The sequence below is a fragment of the Trachypithecus francoisi genome, unplaced genomic scaffold, assembly GCF_009764315.1.
Source record: "Trachypithecus francoisi isolate TF-2019V2 unplaced genomic scaffold, Tfra_2.0 Lachesis_group17, whole genome shotgun sequence".
Lineage (NCBI taxonomy): Eukaryota > Metazoa > Chordata > Mammalia > Primates > Cercopithecidae > Trachypithecus > Trachypithecus francoisi.
Window position 1 is genome coordinate 75,121,869 of NW_022681462.1, and position 17,124 is coordinate 75,138,992.

General features: G+C 40.3%; 1 protein-coding gene across 6 annotated transcripts in view; it reads right to left on the bottom strand.

Moving 5' to 3' along the window:
- LTBP1 (latent transforming growth factor beta binding protein 1) overlaps window positions 1-17,124 on the bottom strand; it is a 479,251-nt gene that overhangs the window by 282,289 nt on the left and 179,838 nt on the right. For all 6 annotated transcript variants that reach the window (XM_033176072.1, XM_033176071.1, XM_033176068.1 and 3 more), the window contains exon 4: window positions 6,455-6,624. In XM_033176072.1, coding sequence (XP_033031963.1) covers window positions 6,455-6,624 — 170 coding nt within the window. The remainder of the gene's footprint in view (window positions 1-6,454; window positions 6,625-17,124) is intronic.

Consider the following 17,124-nt stretch of genomic DNA (forward strand, 5'->3'; position numbering starts at 1 on the left):
GTGGTGCCAGCACGGGTGGGAATTACATTTTCTTCTGTCAGAAGTCACTTAATAGGGACCCTGTGTGTGCTTCTTCACGTCTATGGTTTCTTATTTCAACACAAAAGGTGAGGTGTAACACTTGAAGTCAAAAGTGGGCTTGACCTCACTTCTCCTTTCCTTTCCTTTTTTTTTTTTTTTCTCTTGCAATTTAATGCTACTACGTGTTTGGAAATGCCAGTCATTTCTCTCTCTCCCCCCCCACATTAGCACATCAGATGACAACTGGGCAATTTTTTTAAGAACCTGAGTTATATCTATTTAAAGATTTTTAAGAAATTACTGTATAAAACATGACATCTGCCTTTCCTGAAATTATTTAACACTTTAAGTAAACAGTGGGCTTGTCCTCACTTTTCTTTTTCTTTTCTTTTTTTGCAATTTAACGGTACTATGTGTTTGCAAATGCCAGTCATTTCTCTCTCTCTCTTTCTCCCCCACGTTAGCACATCAGGAGATAAATTGGCACATTTTTTTAAGAGCCCTGAGCTATATTCTGTTTAAAGACCTTTAAGAAGTTACTGTTTAAAACATGACATCTGCCACTCCTAAAATTTAAAATTTCTGCTTTGTTGAATTTAAAGAACTAAAACTTTAGATGACTTTGAAATATAAGTATCCTATTTAAAATCTAAGCCCATCTTGAGAGAACAACACCTGGAATAAGCAATGAGAAATCCAATTTGGAGAAGTTCAAATTTCTAAATCATTCCAAATATTAAAGTGATGTAGTAGAAAAAGGACTAAGGAGGCAAACGCTTAAATTGGAGCTTCTCTCATCTTTTAGATCTTCTTTGCACAGTCTGGAAACCAGTTGTCTAGGGAACCATGTCAGTTACATGGCCATTGCTGCTCATCCTAAAGATCTCCTTTATAAGTAGCTCTACAATCTATCTTAGTAAGTCCTTCGGCGTCTTATAACCATGATGATAAATACGTCCTTCCACCATAGACTGTACTTAAAATATTATTTGCTGGCTTTAATATTATAAAACATTCCATATCATTTTTACTACAACAGCCCATAGTATGATGTAGACACTTACTATACCCTCAAGGACTTTTTCTAGCACGTTGTATCAAACTAATCTCTTTTTGTGTGAGTTACTTGGGTTTGCTCCTGAACATGTGCTATTCTAATCTTGACGGACCATTTTTATAAGATGGTCTTCCAAATGTTATGTCATTTCCATTTTCTTCCTCTGGGTTAAAATATATATATATATATATACACACACTATACTAAACACAATATAATTTGGTTTACATACTGAATTCTTTCCTACAAGTCACCAATGAAAACACTGTATAAAGCAGACCCCACCCCTACCCCATACCATCCTTAAGACTTCTGAGAGCTTATGGCTCAATTCCTTGGAGCTGAAACTGAGTCTCATAACTATCTACTTGGCAATAATTTTTCATAAATATTTGTTATTTTAAATTGAGATATGATTCACATGCCACAGAATTCACCCTTAAGTGTATAATTAAGTTTTTTGGTTTTTTGTTTTTTTTTTTAGGATTTTCAGGTTGTGCAACCAGCATGACAACCTAATTCCAGAACATTTTCACCACCCCAAAAGAAACCTCTTACCTATGAATAACTATTCCCTACTCCCACTCTCCCCTGTCCCTGGCAACCGCTCATCTTCTTTCTCTGTCTGTGGATTTGCCTACTTTGGACGTCTTACAGAAATGGACTCACATAGCATGTAGTCTGGATTCTTTCACTCAGCCTGTTTTCAAAATTCATCCATGTTGTAGCATCTATCAATATCTTATTCCTTTTTATGGCTGAGTAATACTCCTACACTGTATAGAGATATATAGCTCAGTTTATTTATCCATTCATCAGGTGATGGACATTTGGAGTTGTTCCCACTCTCTTGGCTATTACAAGTAATGTTGCTATGAACATTCATGTACAAGTTTTCGTGTGAACATATGTTTTCAGTTCTTTTGGATATATAGCTAGGTGTGGAATTGCTGGGTTATATAACTCTATATTTAACTTTTTTGAGAAACTCATACAGTAGTTTAATGTGATACTGTGTTGTGATATGGCTGGTACTGGTTCATCCCATAAAAATATTTCTACCAATACCAAAAAGTTTTCTACAAGCAATCAGGAGTAACATCCCATTCCTTTCCTAATTGCTGTGTGGCCTGTCATTCTAAAATTAAAAGAAACTAGACTTATCTAACACAAGTGGTTTCCTGGTAGTTCATGCTTTTCTGGGTGCCTTCAAACTAAGTGGAAACATATCTGAGAATTGTCATGCTCTGGAGGGTGGGTTGGTGGGGACACTAAAAATGAAGGACAGCTGCTAGAGGCAAGGCCTCTTGGGCAGCTTTTGTCATGTTCCAGGCACCAACGAATCAGGTCCAATATCTAGATGTTTTCAGTGGAATGAGAGACTATGAGTCTCTAGATCAAGAACTGGCAAACTATAGACCATGAGCCAAATCCAGCCACCTGATCTCCTACAACCTGAGAGGTAAGAATGATATTTACATGTTTAATAGATACATTTTAAACAGCTATATAAATATCTACCTAAGATCCTCAATTTGCCTATTGTCTCACAAAGTCTAAAGTACTCCCTAAAAGTTTGCCAATCCCTTCTCTAGATGATACTGATGCAAATTAAATTATTTTAAGGCCAACAAATAAAGCAGAACACTAAAAGTTATTAATTTATCACTAGAAATATCCCTTACCAGCTGGGCACGGTGGCTTATGCCTGTAATCCCAACACGTTGGGAGGCCAAGGTGGGCAGATCCCTTGAGGTCAGGAGTTCGAGACCAGCCTGGCCAACATGGTGAAACCCTGTCTCTACTAAAAATACAAAAACTAGCTGGGCAGTAGTGGTGCACACCTGTAATTCCAGCTACTCAGGAGGCTGAGGCAGGAGAATTGCTTGAGCCTGGGAGGCAGAGGCTGTGGTGAGCTGAGATCATGCCACTGCATCCCATTATTCATAATAGCCAAGAGAATGGGAACAACCCCAAATGTCCATCAACTGATGAATGCATAAACAAACTGAGATATATATCTCTATACAACGTGGGAGTATTACTCAGCCATAAAAAGGAATAAGATACTGATATATGCTATAACACGGATGAACTTTGAAAAGACGCTGTAAAAAAAAAAGATATCCTTTACCAATGACCAGAGAACACTCAGCACAGGGTATCAAGTTACCTAGAAAGTGACTAAGAAGACTGGTAAATATACAGAATCAAATTAGGAAAAGCAGTGTGTACACATTGGATGGGGATGGTGAATTGTGTTACCAAAACTCTGGCAAAATCCATAAAATAGTCATCCCTCCCAAAAGAAAGCACCTCACTAGCAACTTGGTTAGTTTCTCTCTATCTATAATGTTTTATCTGGAGAGTGCTACGTTTGACACATTAATGTATTTTACTTTACTTAATCCATCGCCTCCATCCTCATCTCTTTCCTGCTTATTCAAAACAATTGTTCTTTTTCTCTTACCAAGTGTTGAGAGCAAATCCTTATTCCCTTGGGCTTGTAGACTACTGTCTCCTCCTATTATGAGCTAAAAGTTGCACAGTGCTTAGAGCTCAAGATATGCATTATTATTATTGCTCTTGTAATATATCAATTATTAAACATACCAACTGGTAATTACTGTAGACCCCCTGTTTAATCACTTTTAAAGGGAGAAGATAAGACTTGTTATTGCCAAACTAAATGTCTTCTCTAGTTCTAGTAGCTTCTCAAAAGTAATGGCAGTGGACTACTATGACATACCTCACTCCTTCAATTTCACTCCAAGATACATCATGCTAATGATCTTAGCATCTTCTATTTTTCTAAAGAATCACAAGTATCAGTTTCTGTTTGACCTTCAAATCTTTTAGCACAATAAGAAATTAATCTGTTTGCATTTGATCCCTTCTGTAAATATGAAAATGAAGATGCTAAAAGCTGCTTTTCCTCAGACTTCTCTGACTAACTTTTCCTTCCTTTCTGTTCCATGTAAGGCTTCCTTGGAGCCTCCTCTTTTACCTACCACAGAATGGGAGTATGCAGAGACAGAGTATGTTTAGGTCCTTCCTACTACGTGTACCTCCTTTCCAGTTTTAATCATCTTTTGTGGTTCTTACTCCATTTTGCTATTTCAGTATCCTTCATGGTCCTGCCAAATTACCTCTTAAAAACTTTCCAACTAGCCCTCCAGCTCTCGGTAGAGCTCTGGCCTCAGCAAAAATAGCCACATCTCCCTTCTTGCCTTTCCTACATGCTTAACTCTTTCAGTTAATTCCTGAGCTTTTTGAACAACAGCCATCTTTTAGGGTGTTTGAGCAGAGAACACCATCACTGTGATAATGTATATTAGTCTACATTCTTTTACTAGCTCCCTACTGTGTAGAAAATATATTTAAACAGGATGAATGGGAAAGTTATGGACAGAACAGATAAGAAACTTATCTTCACAGTCTTCTAAAATATAATTTCATCTTTCAGAACACAGTTCAACCAAGATTTGAGAGTTTAAAATACATATATACACATGAGTGTGGGAATACACACAGAGTGGGAATTTTCATTCCAACAACAAATTATAGAAAACAAATCAAAACCACAGTCTAGTCTCTAGTCTTAATACCAGTGTTCTCTAACCATCTTTTCCTGATACCTCCAGATAATTCAGAATTCTCTTCTTTTATCAGTATGATCATAAACTTTAAAAACTCTCTTCCCGGATAAGTGCGGTGGCTCACGTCTATAATCCCAGCACTTTGGGAGGCCGAGACGGGCGGATCACGAGGTCAGGAGATCGAGACCATCCTGGCTAACACCATGAAACCCCATCTCTACTAAAAATAGAAAAAATTAGCCGGATGTGGTGGCGGGCGCCTGTAGTCCCAGCTACTCGGGAGGCTGAGGCAGAAGAATAGCGTGAATCTGGAAGGCGGAGCTTGCAGTGAGCCAAGATCACGCCACTGTACTCCCGCCTGGGCGACAGAGTGAGACTCTGCCTCAAAAAAAAAGAAAAAAAAAACACCTCCCATCACACTCTGATTTGGGAGCTGTTTTTAAAAAAATTGTCATCTATATAAAACCCCAAGGAAGTAAGAAGTACATCTTTTACTTAATTAATTTATTTAAGTGAATTATAATTTATTCATTTAAGGAGATAAATGACAGCTTACCCTCAGAAGCGTCCTTCACGAAAAAGATCCTGTCTGTCTAGTTAAGAAGCGTAATGATAAATAGGTCATCACAGGTAACTTTTATCAGAGGATTCAGAGCACAACTGCCATAAGCCTTCACACAAAAATATGCATTTATATTTAAGAAAAAGATGGTGCATGACTGTAGTCCTAGCTACTTAGGAAGCTGAGATGTGAGTAGCCACCGGTCACTGAGCAGGACTTTCTCAAAAGACAAAAAGTGGATGCACAAACCTGCTGTTAGATACTCTTTCTGTTAAATGACCAATTCTGAGGGAAGAGTCAATCACTTTAGATTCAGTACAGAAACGGGGAGGTGGAGCGGGTGTAGGGAACCAAAGCCACAACACATATGGACTTCACGAGTGCCAAACAGTAGTAAAAACTGTATCTCAACTCTTCATACTGTTCCCAGTGGTGAAAGATGGTCCTTTTCCACCTCACAACTGGCATTCTCTTTCACTACCTATGGTGCAGGCAATCAGTCAACATGTGACAGGGCAGGAAGCCGCTGGAACGAGAGTATGTGTCTAGCTCTCGCCTTTGGATGGGCTGCGCCTCACTCCTGAACGTTTTCTCCAGATGCTGCCAGCAGACACTCTGTAATACCTAAACCACAAATCATCACACTCCCCACCCTTTGAGCCAGGCCTTGTCCTTGAGCTTCCCACATAGCGAGATATTAACCAAGCTGGCCACTGATACAACAGTGCTTTACAAATTCAGAGAAATCTGCCACGCCAGCTGCTTGATACACTAAAAACTAGGTGAGCCTTATAATGTAAAAATATCCACTGTAGGAGAACCTCAGAGAGCTATGCAGGACATTTCAGACGTTTCACAAGGCATGGGTCCTGGCTAGCTTACTAAAGAAAATATTTCATCAATGTAAACACATCAGACATATGACTGGACCCAAAATTAGAGCAAATATGTTAGACATGAAGCCATCTTGCAGAAACAGAATGACAGGCAGGTCACTTCAGATTCATTTCCAAAATCCAGGAAAAACTGCTTTTCCTCAGAAGAAGGAAACCATGCTAAATTTCTGCTGTCTGGTTGTTTTAGGAACCAATGTGGATTTTTTAGTGACTCTCGAATTTTATCTACTGTGACACATTAAAGCCGTCTACACTGAACCAAGCGTTTCCAATCTCTGATACCATAACTTAGGAAAATGGTTGATAACACTATACTCACGCTGAAAAGGTGCCGCAACTTGATCCTGCACGTATCTTAAAGGGAAAGAACCTTCAGTGGACTGCTCTCCCGAAATCCCCTTCTGGGCTGGAAAGTACTTGGGCTTGAGCACATATTCCTGGGTCTGGCTATGGTGAATCATCACGCTCTGGGAGGAAAGGGGAGTCACTCTGGGAAGAAACAAAATAAAGAGAAGGAATTAAATAATGGACTTTTAAAAGTCAGCTAATAAGGAAAGGATAAGAAACGAGTTAAATGTAGAAAGGAGCATCAGTTCCAGGCAAGGCTCTTTTTTTTCCCTTCAAATACTGTCACTGACCAGTTATGACATACAAGGAGGTAAATGACGGCTTACCCTCAGAAGCGTCCTTCATGAAAAAGATCCTGTCTGTCTAGTTAAGAAGCGTAATGATAAATAGGTCATCACAGCTAACTTTTATCAGAGGATTCAGAGCACAATTGCCATAAGCCTTCACACAAAAACATGGCATTTATAGTTAAGAAAAAGATGGTGCATGACTGTAGTCCTAGCTACTCCGGAGGCTGAGATGGGACGATCACTTGAGCCCAGGAGTTTGAGGCTGGAGTGAACTATGACTGCACCACTGCACTCCGGCCTGGACGACAAGAGTAAGACCCCATCTCTAAAAACTGAAAAAAGACAAAGATGTTTACACAGACAGGTATATATTTAATAAGAGTGCAGCACTGGAAATGGGAAGGGAGAAAATAGGGAAGAAAGTACAGGAAGGGAATTATGCAAGAAATCCCCACCTTGATTAGTTAAGCAAAATCAATCATAAACAATTAAAGCCTGTATTATCCAGTGGGACCTTCTAACTCTGCCTACCACTAAAGGTTAGCTGGTTTATCTCCTTAAGCCTCAGTTACCTAATCTGTACTGTAGAATCTCTGCGACCCCGAGCTGAGAAAAACAGTGATTGTAAAAATCTGAACAAATGCAAACTAAAAGAATAATAATTTTAATTCCCTTTTGAAATATAAATTACGATGCCGCTTTAGGGAAACAATTTTTTATACTGTGTCTCATAATGATATAAATCATACTATTTGAGTTAAATGTGTTATAATTATACTCTCATTATCTTTTTAATAGCACGAGTCAAGACTTCTGGAAACTTCTGAACATGATTACTATGTGCTCATCCTCCTGGTCCAACACTTGTTTTCTGTGACAGTTCTCTTCTACCACATCTAATTCATATTTTAAAATAAGCCTCTGCCCAGATTCAGTTATTCCCTGAGGAAGAGGAATGAAAAATATAAAGAAGATATACCAACTAATTCCAGAATATGCAAAATTGCTACTGAAATGGTTAGGACAGTGCATTTTTGCAGCAGGCTGAGCCTTTAGAAAGGAACATGCTCTCTAATGCAATCTGACCCAAAACACTGGCCCTAAGGAGGGATGACTATCTGCACAAGGGGAAGAAATGATGCCATCGCAGTTAGTGCAAAAGGCAAATTGTCAAGCCACCCAAAACACCACCATACAATGTCTCATATCAAAAGCAGCAAAAGAAACTTTGTAATAGTCTCACTCTATTGGATTCGTTCTCATTGGAGCTGGTGAATGAGCTATTCCGTGGGACAAGGCATCCATGAGAGATAAAGGAATAGAAGAGGCTAGAATTAGGGTGCTTCCCTCTTAGTCAGTAATCTGGATCTACCCCTTAAAATCCTGTCATTTCAGGAAAGCCTGGAAAATCTATTTTTGGCCTGGATTTTCCCAGATGCAGTACCACGCAAGGGCACTCCCTTTGTCACCAGACTAATGACTATACTAAAAGCCTGAGGCTTAACACTGCGAACACTTTTGTTTTGATGATGTAAGTGTTGTTTTGAACATTAAGTGTGTTTAGTTGGGATAGAGCAGCAAGTGAAACAGCTGGACACATCTGGTAGTGACTGGTAAGAACCACAAGTCTCTTCTATCAGCCTCTTGGAACAGGAATCCTCCGCATCTCGGAAGCAACTTGCCCTCTGGCCATGCTGCCACCCTGTCATCATGCTACTCTGACCCGCTGAGAGATGTAGAGGCTAGCTCCTATTCAGGAAAGGAAAACCCAGCTTTCCAGGAGACCCTGGGCTACTGCACCTAATTCGTGCCCCAACCACAGCCAGAAAGGTAAAAGTATGGGGTCCGCCTTCTACTTGAGGTTGTCTCTTGTCTCCTCTCTGAATCAAGGAAGCAGAGGACAAGAAACGAGCTGAAAGCACACATGTGGACGGGCCCTTTTTCCCTGAATGTAACAGAAAGGTAATAAACAAACAAGGTGAAACCAAGCTGTACCAGGTCTAGAACTTAAGTAACAGCCCTCAGCCATCACTAACTTAAGGAAATCAGTAGGTAAGTGCCACTACTGTCTACATATTCCTCCAGTTACAAACACATTGCAAATATGGAGCTACACACAGCTGCCCCCACTCCCTTACCTTCTCCTGCTTCCCCCCATGACAGGGGTGCATGCACAGGTACCCCACAGGCTAATGCCCCTCTGCCCCATAGCCCCACAAAGACAGAAGCAAGGCCATGGACAGGACCCCTGCTGAGGCAAGTAGAGGAAACTGTCCCATTACTCATCCTACAAGCATTATGTGAAATCACCCTACTCTTCATGACCTTCTCCTTCGTGGTTGGTGTCCACTTTTTCCTCTAATTTCATTATTCACAGTTATTTCCACTTCAGAGCACCTTGCAGTCTTACAAATGTGTATCCTCTGTACTTCTTCCTTTCCTTCTCTGTTACCCTGAGTATTTCAGGAAAAAGTCTCTCTCCACTTAAATTGGGATTTCCTCCTCCCTTCCCTCTTCTCCAGAAAAAGAAAACCTTTACTATCACCAGTGAACATCAAATTAGTTACAGCAATGTAACCGTAATTTTTTTAAATGGAGGACTAAACTTTAAAAGAGAAACTTAGATTACAAACTGCAGAGATTCTGCTTCAAACTGGTTGGCAGGGGCACCCATATATTTCCCCTTCCTCCAAAGATATCCTTAAAGTTTCAGGTAAGAAATTAAAAAGATATAAATCCAGGGTTGATATCTAGCTATTATGCAATAGTACAGCCACATTAGTGGTTTAAAATATTTAAATACTCTGTACTGATGAAGCGCTACTATCCCAATGCCCTAAGTGCCCCTCCCACTGATGGATCCCCCTGTCCCATCCGCTGGGCCCCCTAAGACATCTCCTCAATCCTATAAATAAAGAGTTAACCTTTGACAGAGCTGGAGAACTCAGGGTCTCTGCTCCAGCATCCCTTCTGATTGATCCAGATCTGTTCTACACAGGTTAATAAATATGTTTCATATCATCCATTAATAAACACACAAGAGACATTTCAACAAATCTATAAGAGATTCAACGTGCACCAAGAAACACTGACTGTTGTAACAGGGTGGAGCAAGCCTTGGCCTTAAAAAATATTTTTCTAACTTCCTTCACCTCAACCCACAGTAAAAAGTACATTTTTCGCGAAGGCCCGCGGCGGGTGTTGACGCGATGTGATTTCTGCCCAGTGCTCTGAATGTCAAAGTGAAGAAATTCAATGAAGCGCGGGTAAACGGCGGGAGTAACTATGACTCTCTTAAGGTAGCCAAATGCCTCGTCATCTAATTAGTGACGCGCATGAATGGATGAACGAGATTCCCACTGTCCCTACCTACTATCCAGCGAAACCACAGCCAAGGGAACGGGCTTGGCGGAATCAGCGGTGAAAGAAGACCCTGTTGAGCTTGACTCTAGTCTGGCACGGTGAAGAGACATGAGAGGTGTAGAATAAGTGGGAGGCCCCCGGCGCCCCCCCGTCCCCGCGAGGGGGCGGGGCGGGGTCCGCCGGCCTTGCATAGAAAAAGAGGGAATCCTCCCCAACTCTTTTTATGAGGCCAACATCATCCTGATACCAAAGCCTGGCAGAGACACAACAAAAAAAGAGAATTTTAGACCAATATCCCTGATGAACATCGATGCAAAAATTCTCAATAAAATACTGGCAAACCGGATTCAGCAGCACATCAAAAAGCTTATCCACCATGATCAAGTGGGCTTCATCCCTGGGATGCAAGGCTGGTTCAACATTCGCAAATCAATAAACGTAATCCAGCATATAAACAGAACCAAAGACAAGAACCACATGATTATCTCAATAGATGCAGAAAAGGCTTTTGACAAAATTCAACAGCCCTTTATGCTAAAAACGCTCAATAAATTCGGTATTGATGGAACGTACCTCAAAATAATAAGAGCTATTTATGACAAACCCACAGCTAATATCATACTGAATGGGCAAAAACTGGAAAAATTCCCTTTGAAAACTGGCACAAGACAGGGATGCCCTCTCTCACCACTCCTATTCAACATCGTGTTGGAAGTTCTGGCTAGGGCAATCAGGCAAGAGAAAGAAATCAAGGGTATCCAGTTAGGAAAAGAAGAAGTCAAATTGTCCCTGTTTGCAGATGACATGATTGTATATTTAGAAAACCCCATTGTCTCAGCCCAAAATCTCCTTAAGCTGATAAGCAACTTCAGCAAAGTCTCAGGATACAAAATTAATGTGCAAAAATCACAAGCATTCTTATACACCAGTAACAGACAAGCAGAGAGCCAAATCAGGAATGAACTTCCATTCACAATTGCTTCAAAGAGAATAAAATACCTAGGAATCCAGCTTACAGGGATGTAAAGGACCTCTTCAAGGAGAACTACAAACCACTGCTCAGTGAAATCAAAGAGGACACAAACAAATGGAAGAACATACCATGCTCATGGATAGGAAGAATCAATATCGTGAAAATGGCCATACTGCCCAAGGTTATTTATAGATTCAATGCCATCCCCATCAAGCTACCAATGACTTTCTTCACAGAATTGGAAAAAACGGCTTTAAAGTTCATATGGAACCAAAAAAGAGCCCGCATTGCCAAGACAATCCTAAGTCAAAAGGACAAAGCTGGAGGCGTCACGCTACCTGACTTCAAACTATACTACAAGGCTACAGTAACCAAAACAGCATGGTACTGGTACCACAACAGAGATATAGACCAATGGAACAGAACAGAGTCCTCAGAAATAATACCACACATCTACAGCCATCTGATCTTTGACAAACCTGAGAGAAACAAGAAATGGGGAAAGGATTCCCTATTTAATAAATGGTGCTGGGAAAATTGGCTAGCCATAAGTAGAAAGCTGAAACTGGATCCTTTCCTTACCCCTTATACGAAAATTAATTCAAGATGGATCAGAGACTTAAATGTTAGACCTAATACCATAAAAACCCTAGAAGAAAATCTAGGTAGTACCATTCAGGACATAGGCATGGGCAAGGACTTCATGTCTAAAACACCAAAAGCAACGGCAGCAAAAGCAAAAATTGACACATGGGATCTAATTAAATTAAAGAGCTTTTGCACAGCTAAAGAAACTACCATCAGAGTGAACAGGCAACCTACAGAATGGGAGAAAATTTTTGCAACCTACTCATCTGACAAAGGGCTAATATCCAGAATCTACAAAGAACTCAAACAAATATACAAGAAAAAAACAAACAACCCCATCAAAAAGTGGGGAAAGGATATGAACAGACATTTCTCAAAAGAAGACATCCATACAGCCAACAGACACATGAAAAAATGCTCATCATCACTCGCCATCAGAGAAATGCAAATCAAAACCACAATGAGATACCATCTCACACCAGTTAGAATGGCAATCATTAAGAAGTCAGGAAACAACAGGTGTTGGAGAGGATGTGGAGAAATAGGAACACTTTTACACTGTTGGTGGGATTGTAAACTAATTCAACCATTATGGAAAACAGTATGGCGATTCCTCAAGGATCTAGAACTAGATGTACCATATGACCCAGCCATCCCACTACTGGGTATATACCCAAAGGATTATAAATTACTCTACTACAAAGACACATGCACACGTATGTTTATTGCGGCACTATTCACAATAGCAAAGACTTGGAATCAACCCAAATGTCCATCTGTGACAGACTGGATTAAGAAAATGTGGCACATATACACCATGGAATACTATGCAGCCATCAAAAAGGATGAGTTTGCGTCCTTTGTAGGGACATGGATGCAGCTGGAATCCATCATTCTTAGCAAACTATCACAAGAAGAGAAAACCAAACACCGCATGTTCTCACTCATAGGTGGGAACTGAACAATGAGATCACTTGGACTCGGGAAGGGGAACATCACACACTGGGGCCTATCATGGGGAGGGGGGAGGAGGGAGGGATTGCATTGGGGAGTTATACATGATATAAACGTCATGCACATGTACCCTAGAACTTAAAGTATAATAAAAAAAAAAAAAAAAAAAAAAAAAAAAAAAAAAAAAAAAAGAAACGTACCACTCTGGCAGACAATGTTGATAATGAGGTAGGCTGGGGAGGACAGTATTAATACAAGGAACTCTCTGTACTCTCCACTTAATTTTGCTGTAAACTAAAACTGCTCTAAAAAAAGTATTTTTAAAAAGAAAAAGTAAGAAAAGCTCAGAGCCTCCCAGACTCATAAATGTTAGTGTTATTCAGGGATGGCCTCACTTCTTTTATGTCTCTGTTGTTTCACTAGATAATTTCATCCAGTCAACCCAGCAATCTCCTTGTTGGGTATATGCCAAAGCAACATAAACTCTTCCACCAGAATGCATGTCCACACCAGCATTCACCATAGCAGAGACAGGGAATCAACCAAGGTGCCCATTAATAGTGGACCGGATAAAGAAAATGTGCTAAATACATACCATGCGATACCACAAAGCCACAGAAAATAATGAAATCATGTCCTTTGCAGCTACATGGATGCAGCTGGAGGCCATTATCCTTAGTGAAACAATGTAGAAAGAGAAAACCAAATATCATGTTTTCACTTATAAGTGGGATCTAAACATTGAGTATACATGGACATAAAGACGGGAACAACAGATGCTGATTGCTACAAGAGGAGAGAGGGTTAGATGGGGGGCACTTTTAAAAACGACCCATCACGTACTACGCTCACTAACTGGGTGATGGTATTATTCATACCCCATACCTCAGGGACACACAATTCATGTAACAAACCTGCATACATATCCCCTGAACCTAAAATAAAAGTTGAAAAAAACCCAAAAAAAAAAAAAAAAAAAAAAAAAAAAAAGTACATTTTACAAGGAGATCCAATCCATATCTACATACATGTCTGTGGTTTGGCATAACTAAAACATATTTTACAAAACAGTGTTTACCCTTACGATGTGCAGGGCACCCTGATATGTTCTCTTCTAAGCTATTCTTTTCATATCATCTCGAGTCACTGCACGTATTTCATGACTTCATGAGTTCCCTAATAGGTTACAAGCCGGTAGTTCAAGGGCACTGGTCAGGAGTCACTGTGAAAGAGCACAGACACAGAGGAAGCAGTCATCGCAGGGGACCACAGAAAGGTTAGGAATACTTAAGCCAAGTAAAGGGTGAAAATGAGACGTAGGGCTGAACGGTGTTATCTCAATTGAAAGCCTATATATGAAGACAATTGTTTTCCCCAACTCAAGCAAGGGAGGAGAAGTCAAGGCCTGACTTCAAACCTTCAAAGGACAGGCTGACTTTAGTTGGTGGCTGATGACTTTAAATTGAAGCCAGTGCTCATTTACCATTCCCCAAACCCTAGGGCTCTTGAGAATTATGCTCAGATCATGCCACTGCACTCCAGCCTGGGCAACAGAGTAAGACTCTGTCTCAAAAAAAAAAAAAAAAAAGACTTTCTACCAGCAAAAAGATCACATATGATTTGAAGGCTCAGAGGATCACGAGCATTTTCGAGCAATAAGGTATTTTTAAATTTTAATTTAAAAATTAATTTCAATTTTAAACAATTAATGTACTTTTTTTTAGACAGAATGCTATTATATATTTAATGGACTAAGGTATAGTGTAAACATAACTTTTACATGTACTTGCAAACCAAAATATTCATGTGACTTGCTTTTTTGGGATACTCACTTTCTTGCGATGGTCTGGATGTGAACCCTCAGTATTTCCCAGTGTGCCTATAATGACTTTGGGAGGAAGGCTGGGGGACAGGGGGTAAAGTAAATAAGCTAAGTCTTCATTTACTAGAGCAAGACATTTTAGACAACATCTAAAGTGAATAAATGGAGAAGGGGCCATATGGAGATAACTATAAGAACTAATAGGACTTGAGGATCAAAGGAGCAAAGGGGTGGGGACAGCCAGGGAAGGAGTCCAGCAACTTGCAGTTTTCAAGCCCACTGGAAGGATATCTTTGGTTCAAAGCCGAGGGGAAAAGTAAGTGCGATGAGGTGTGCTGAGTCATGTCTGTCAGAAGAAAGGGCCACTCTATGAGAGGGCAAGAATGATTATGCTAGTTTAGAAACAGAAATGTGGGGTGGATCTCTAAGGAGAGGTTAGGAAAAGCCTCTGAGTTTAGGATAGTGACATTCTAGGAGAGGCCAACATCTTCAAATGCAAAAATGTTGCAGGAAAAACAATAGGGAGCCACACAGTCCTGGAGGACACTCACACTTAATGGTAGGGACATAAAGAGAATATAGGAGGACAAAAAAGTCAGAAGAGGAGAAAAACAAGAATCAAGTCAGTTCAAAAATGTAAGTGGAAGAAAGTTTCTAGGAGGAAGCGGGAGAGGATCACCTGCAAATTGCTGCAGAAAACCAAAGGAATAAGAAATTAGGAAAGGCCGCTGGGTTTGGTTGAAGGTCACTAATCTAAACTAACAAGGGCCAGGGAAATCAACAGTGTAGTGTTAGGAATGGTAGGAGCCCAAATATGACTGCATATTATGTGATGGGGAGATACTAGTGACACACACAAAAGAAAGAACAAGAGAAACAGGCCAGAGGCTGGGGTCTGGCTTGCCATCGGAAGACTTGAATCTGCAGAAACCTCTGTATCTTTGTAAGCAAAAGGAGACAATCGCATAAAACTGCTTTCCTTAAAAGAAAGAATTAGTCACACACTGTTTACACTGCTGCCTTCCTAGTGGCAAGTGTTGGCGCACAGACGGACTAAACTTTTCCATATTTCTACTAAATCCATTATTTGACCTGCGGAGAGGGTGGGAGGATCTGGCAGAACACAAGGCCCTTTCCAGTTAAGAAAAGGGCTTTGGACCTCACAGAAAGGAACCCCCAATAGACCACAAAGAGTTTCCCACAGAAGTCCAGTCCAACACAATCTAACCCGTTCCCTGTGTTGAGGGTCCTTAGTTTTATAATCAGGAGTAAGAAAAAGCAGAAGAGGAAACAGGGATGCAGGACAAAGGTGCAGTGGTCAACTTCAGGCTGCCAGGGTCAGTTTTTCTCCACAAAATTCAAGTGATCAATTGTACCCCACCTGCCTGCAAGTTATTGAGAAGGATGGGTGAATGCTACTCCAAAAGCAGGATAGGCATTCAAGTAAATTAAAGTGTCAGCTATGATTTGATGAAGAAAACCTCTTCCCCCTGGAGAGTACTCAAGGGCAATATGCACATAGGGAATAGCAAAGAACAAGCAAACCATCAGGAAGATGCTACATGGCAGCGTCACACACACACACACACACACACACACACACAGACACACACACATATAAAGGGAGATGAGGATTTATGGTCCATGATCCCATCCATATGGAATTACCTATCAGACCAAAACAGAATTAGGAGGTAACAGGCTGCTGATGAAGAGACTAAAGGGAAGCACATACAGACAATGCAAACAGCATACAGACTATGCATATAGACAGTGCATACAGCATACAAACTATGCATACAGACAATGCATACGGCATACAGGTTATGCATACAGACAATGCATACAGCATACAGACTATATATACAACACAGAGACTGTGCATACAGACAGTGCATACAGCATACAGACTATGCATACAGACTGTGTGTACAACATAGACATTGTGCATATAGAGAGTGCATACAGCATAAAGACTGTGCATACAAACGGTGCATACAGCATACAGATTATGCATACAGACAGTGCATGCAACATACAGACTATGCACACAGACTGTATAAAATATAGAGACTGTGCATACAGACAGTGCATACAGCCTACAGACTATGCATAGAGACAGTGAATACAGCATACAGACTGTGCATACACAGTGCATACAGCATACAGACAGTACATGCAGACAGCATTATAGATTGTGCATACAGACAGTGCATACAGCATACAGACTGCATACAGACAGTGCATACAGCTTACAGACAGTGCCTACGGCATATAGACTGTGCATTCAGCATACAGACTGTGCATACAGACAGTATACACAGACAGTGCATACAAACAACATATACAGATTGCTAGTACAGAATATGGGAAAACCAGAGTATGCCAGGAAAACATAGTGAAAGTAAAATGAAACAAGCAAACACAAAGTCATGAAAATGGGAGAAATGAAAATATAAGAGAAAGACCAATAAAAATTATCTTAGACTAAATGAGATGAAAGAGACAAAAGGGATTGAGAAATTAAAATGAAAGAAAGTAGATATTTGAGGGAAAAAAATACAGAAAATAAGAGAATTTTAGTAATGGTCATTAATAAACATGATCAACACATGAAGTAATTCCAGATCTTCCCTTACCAGCGGTTCTTA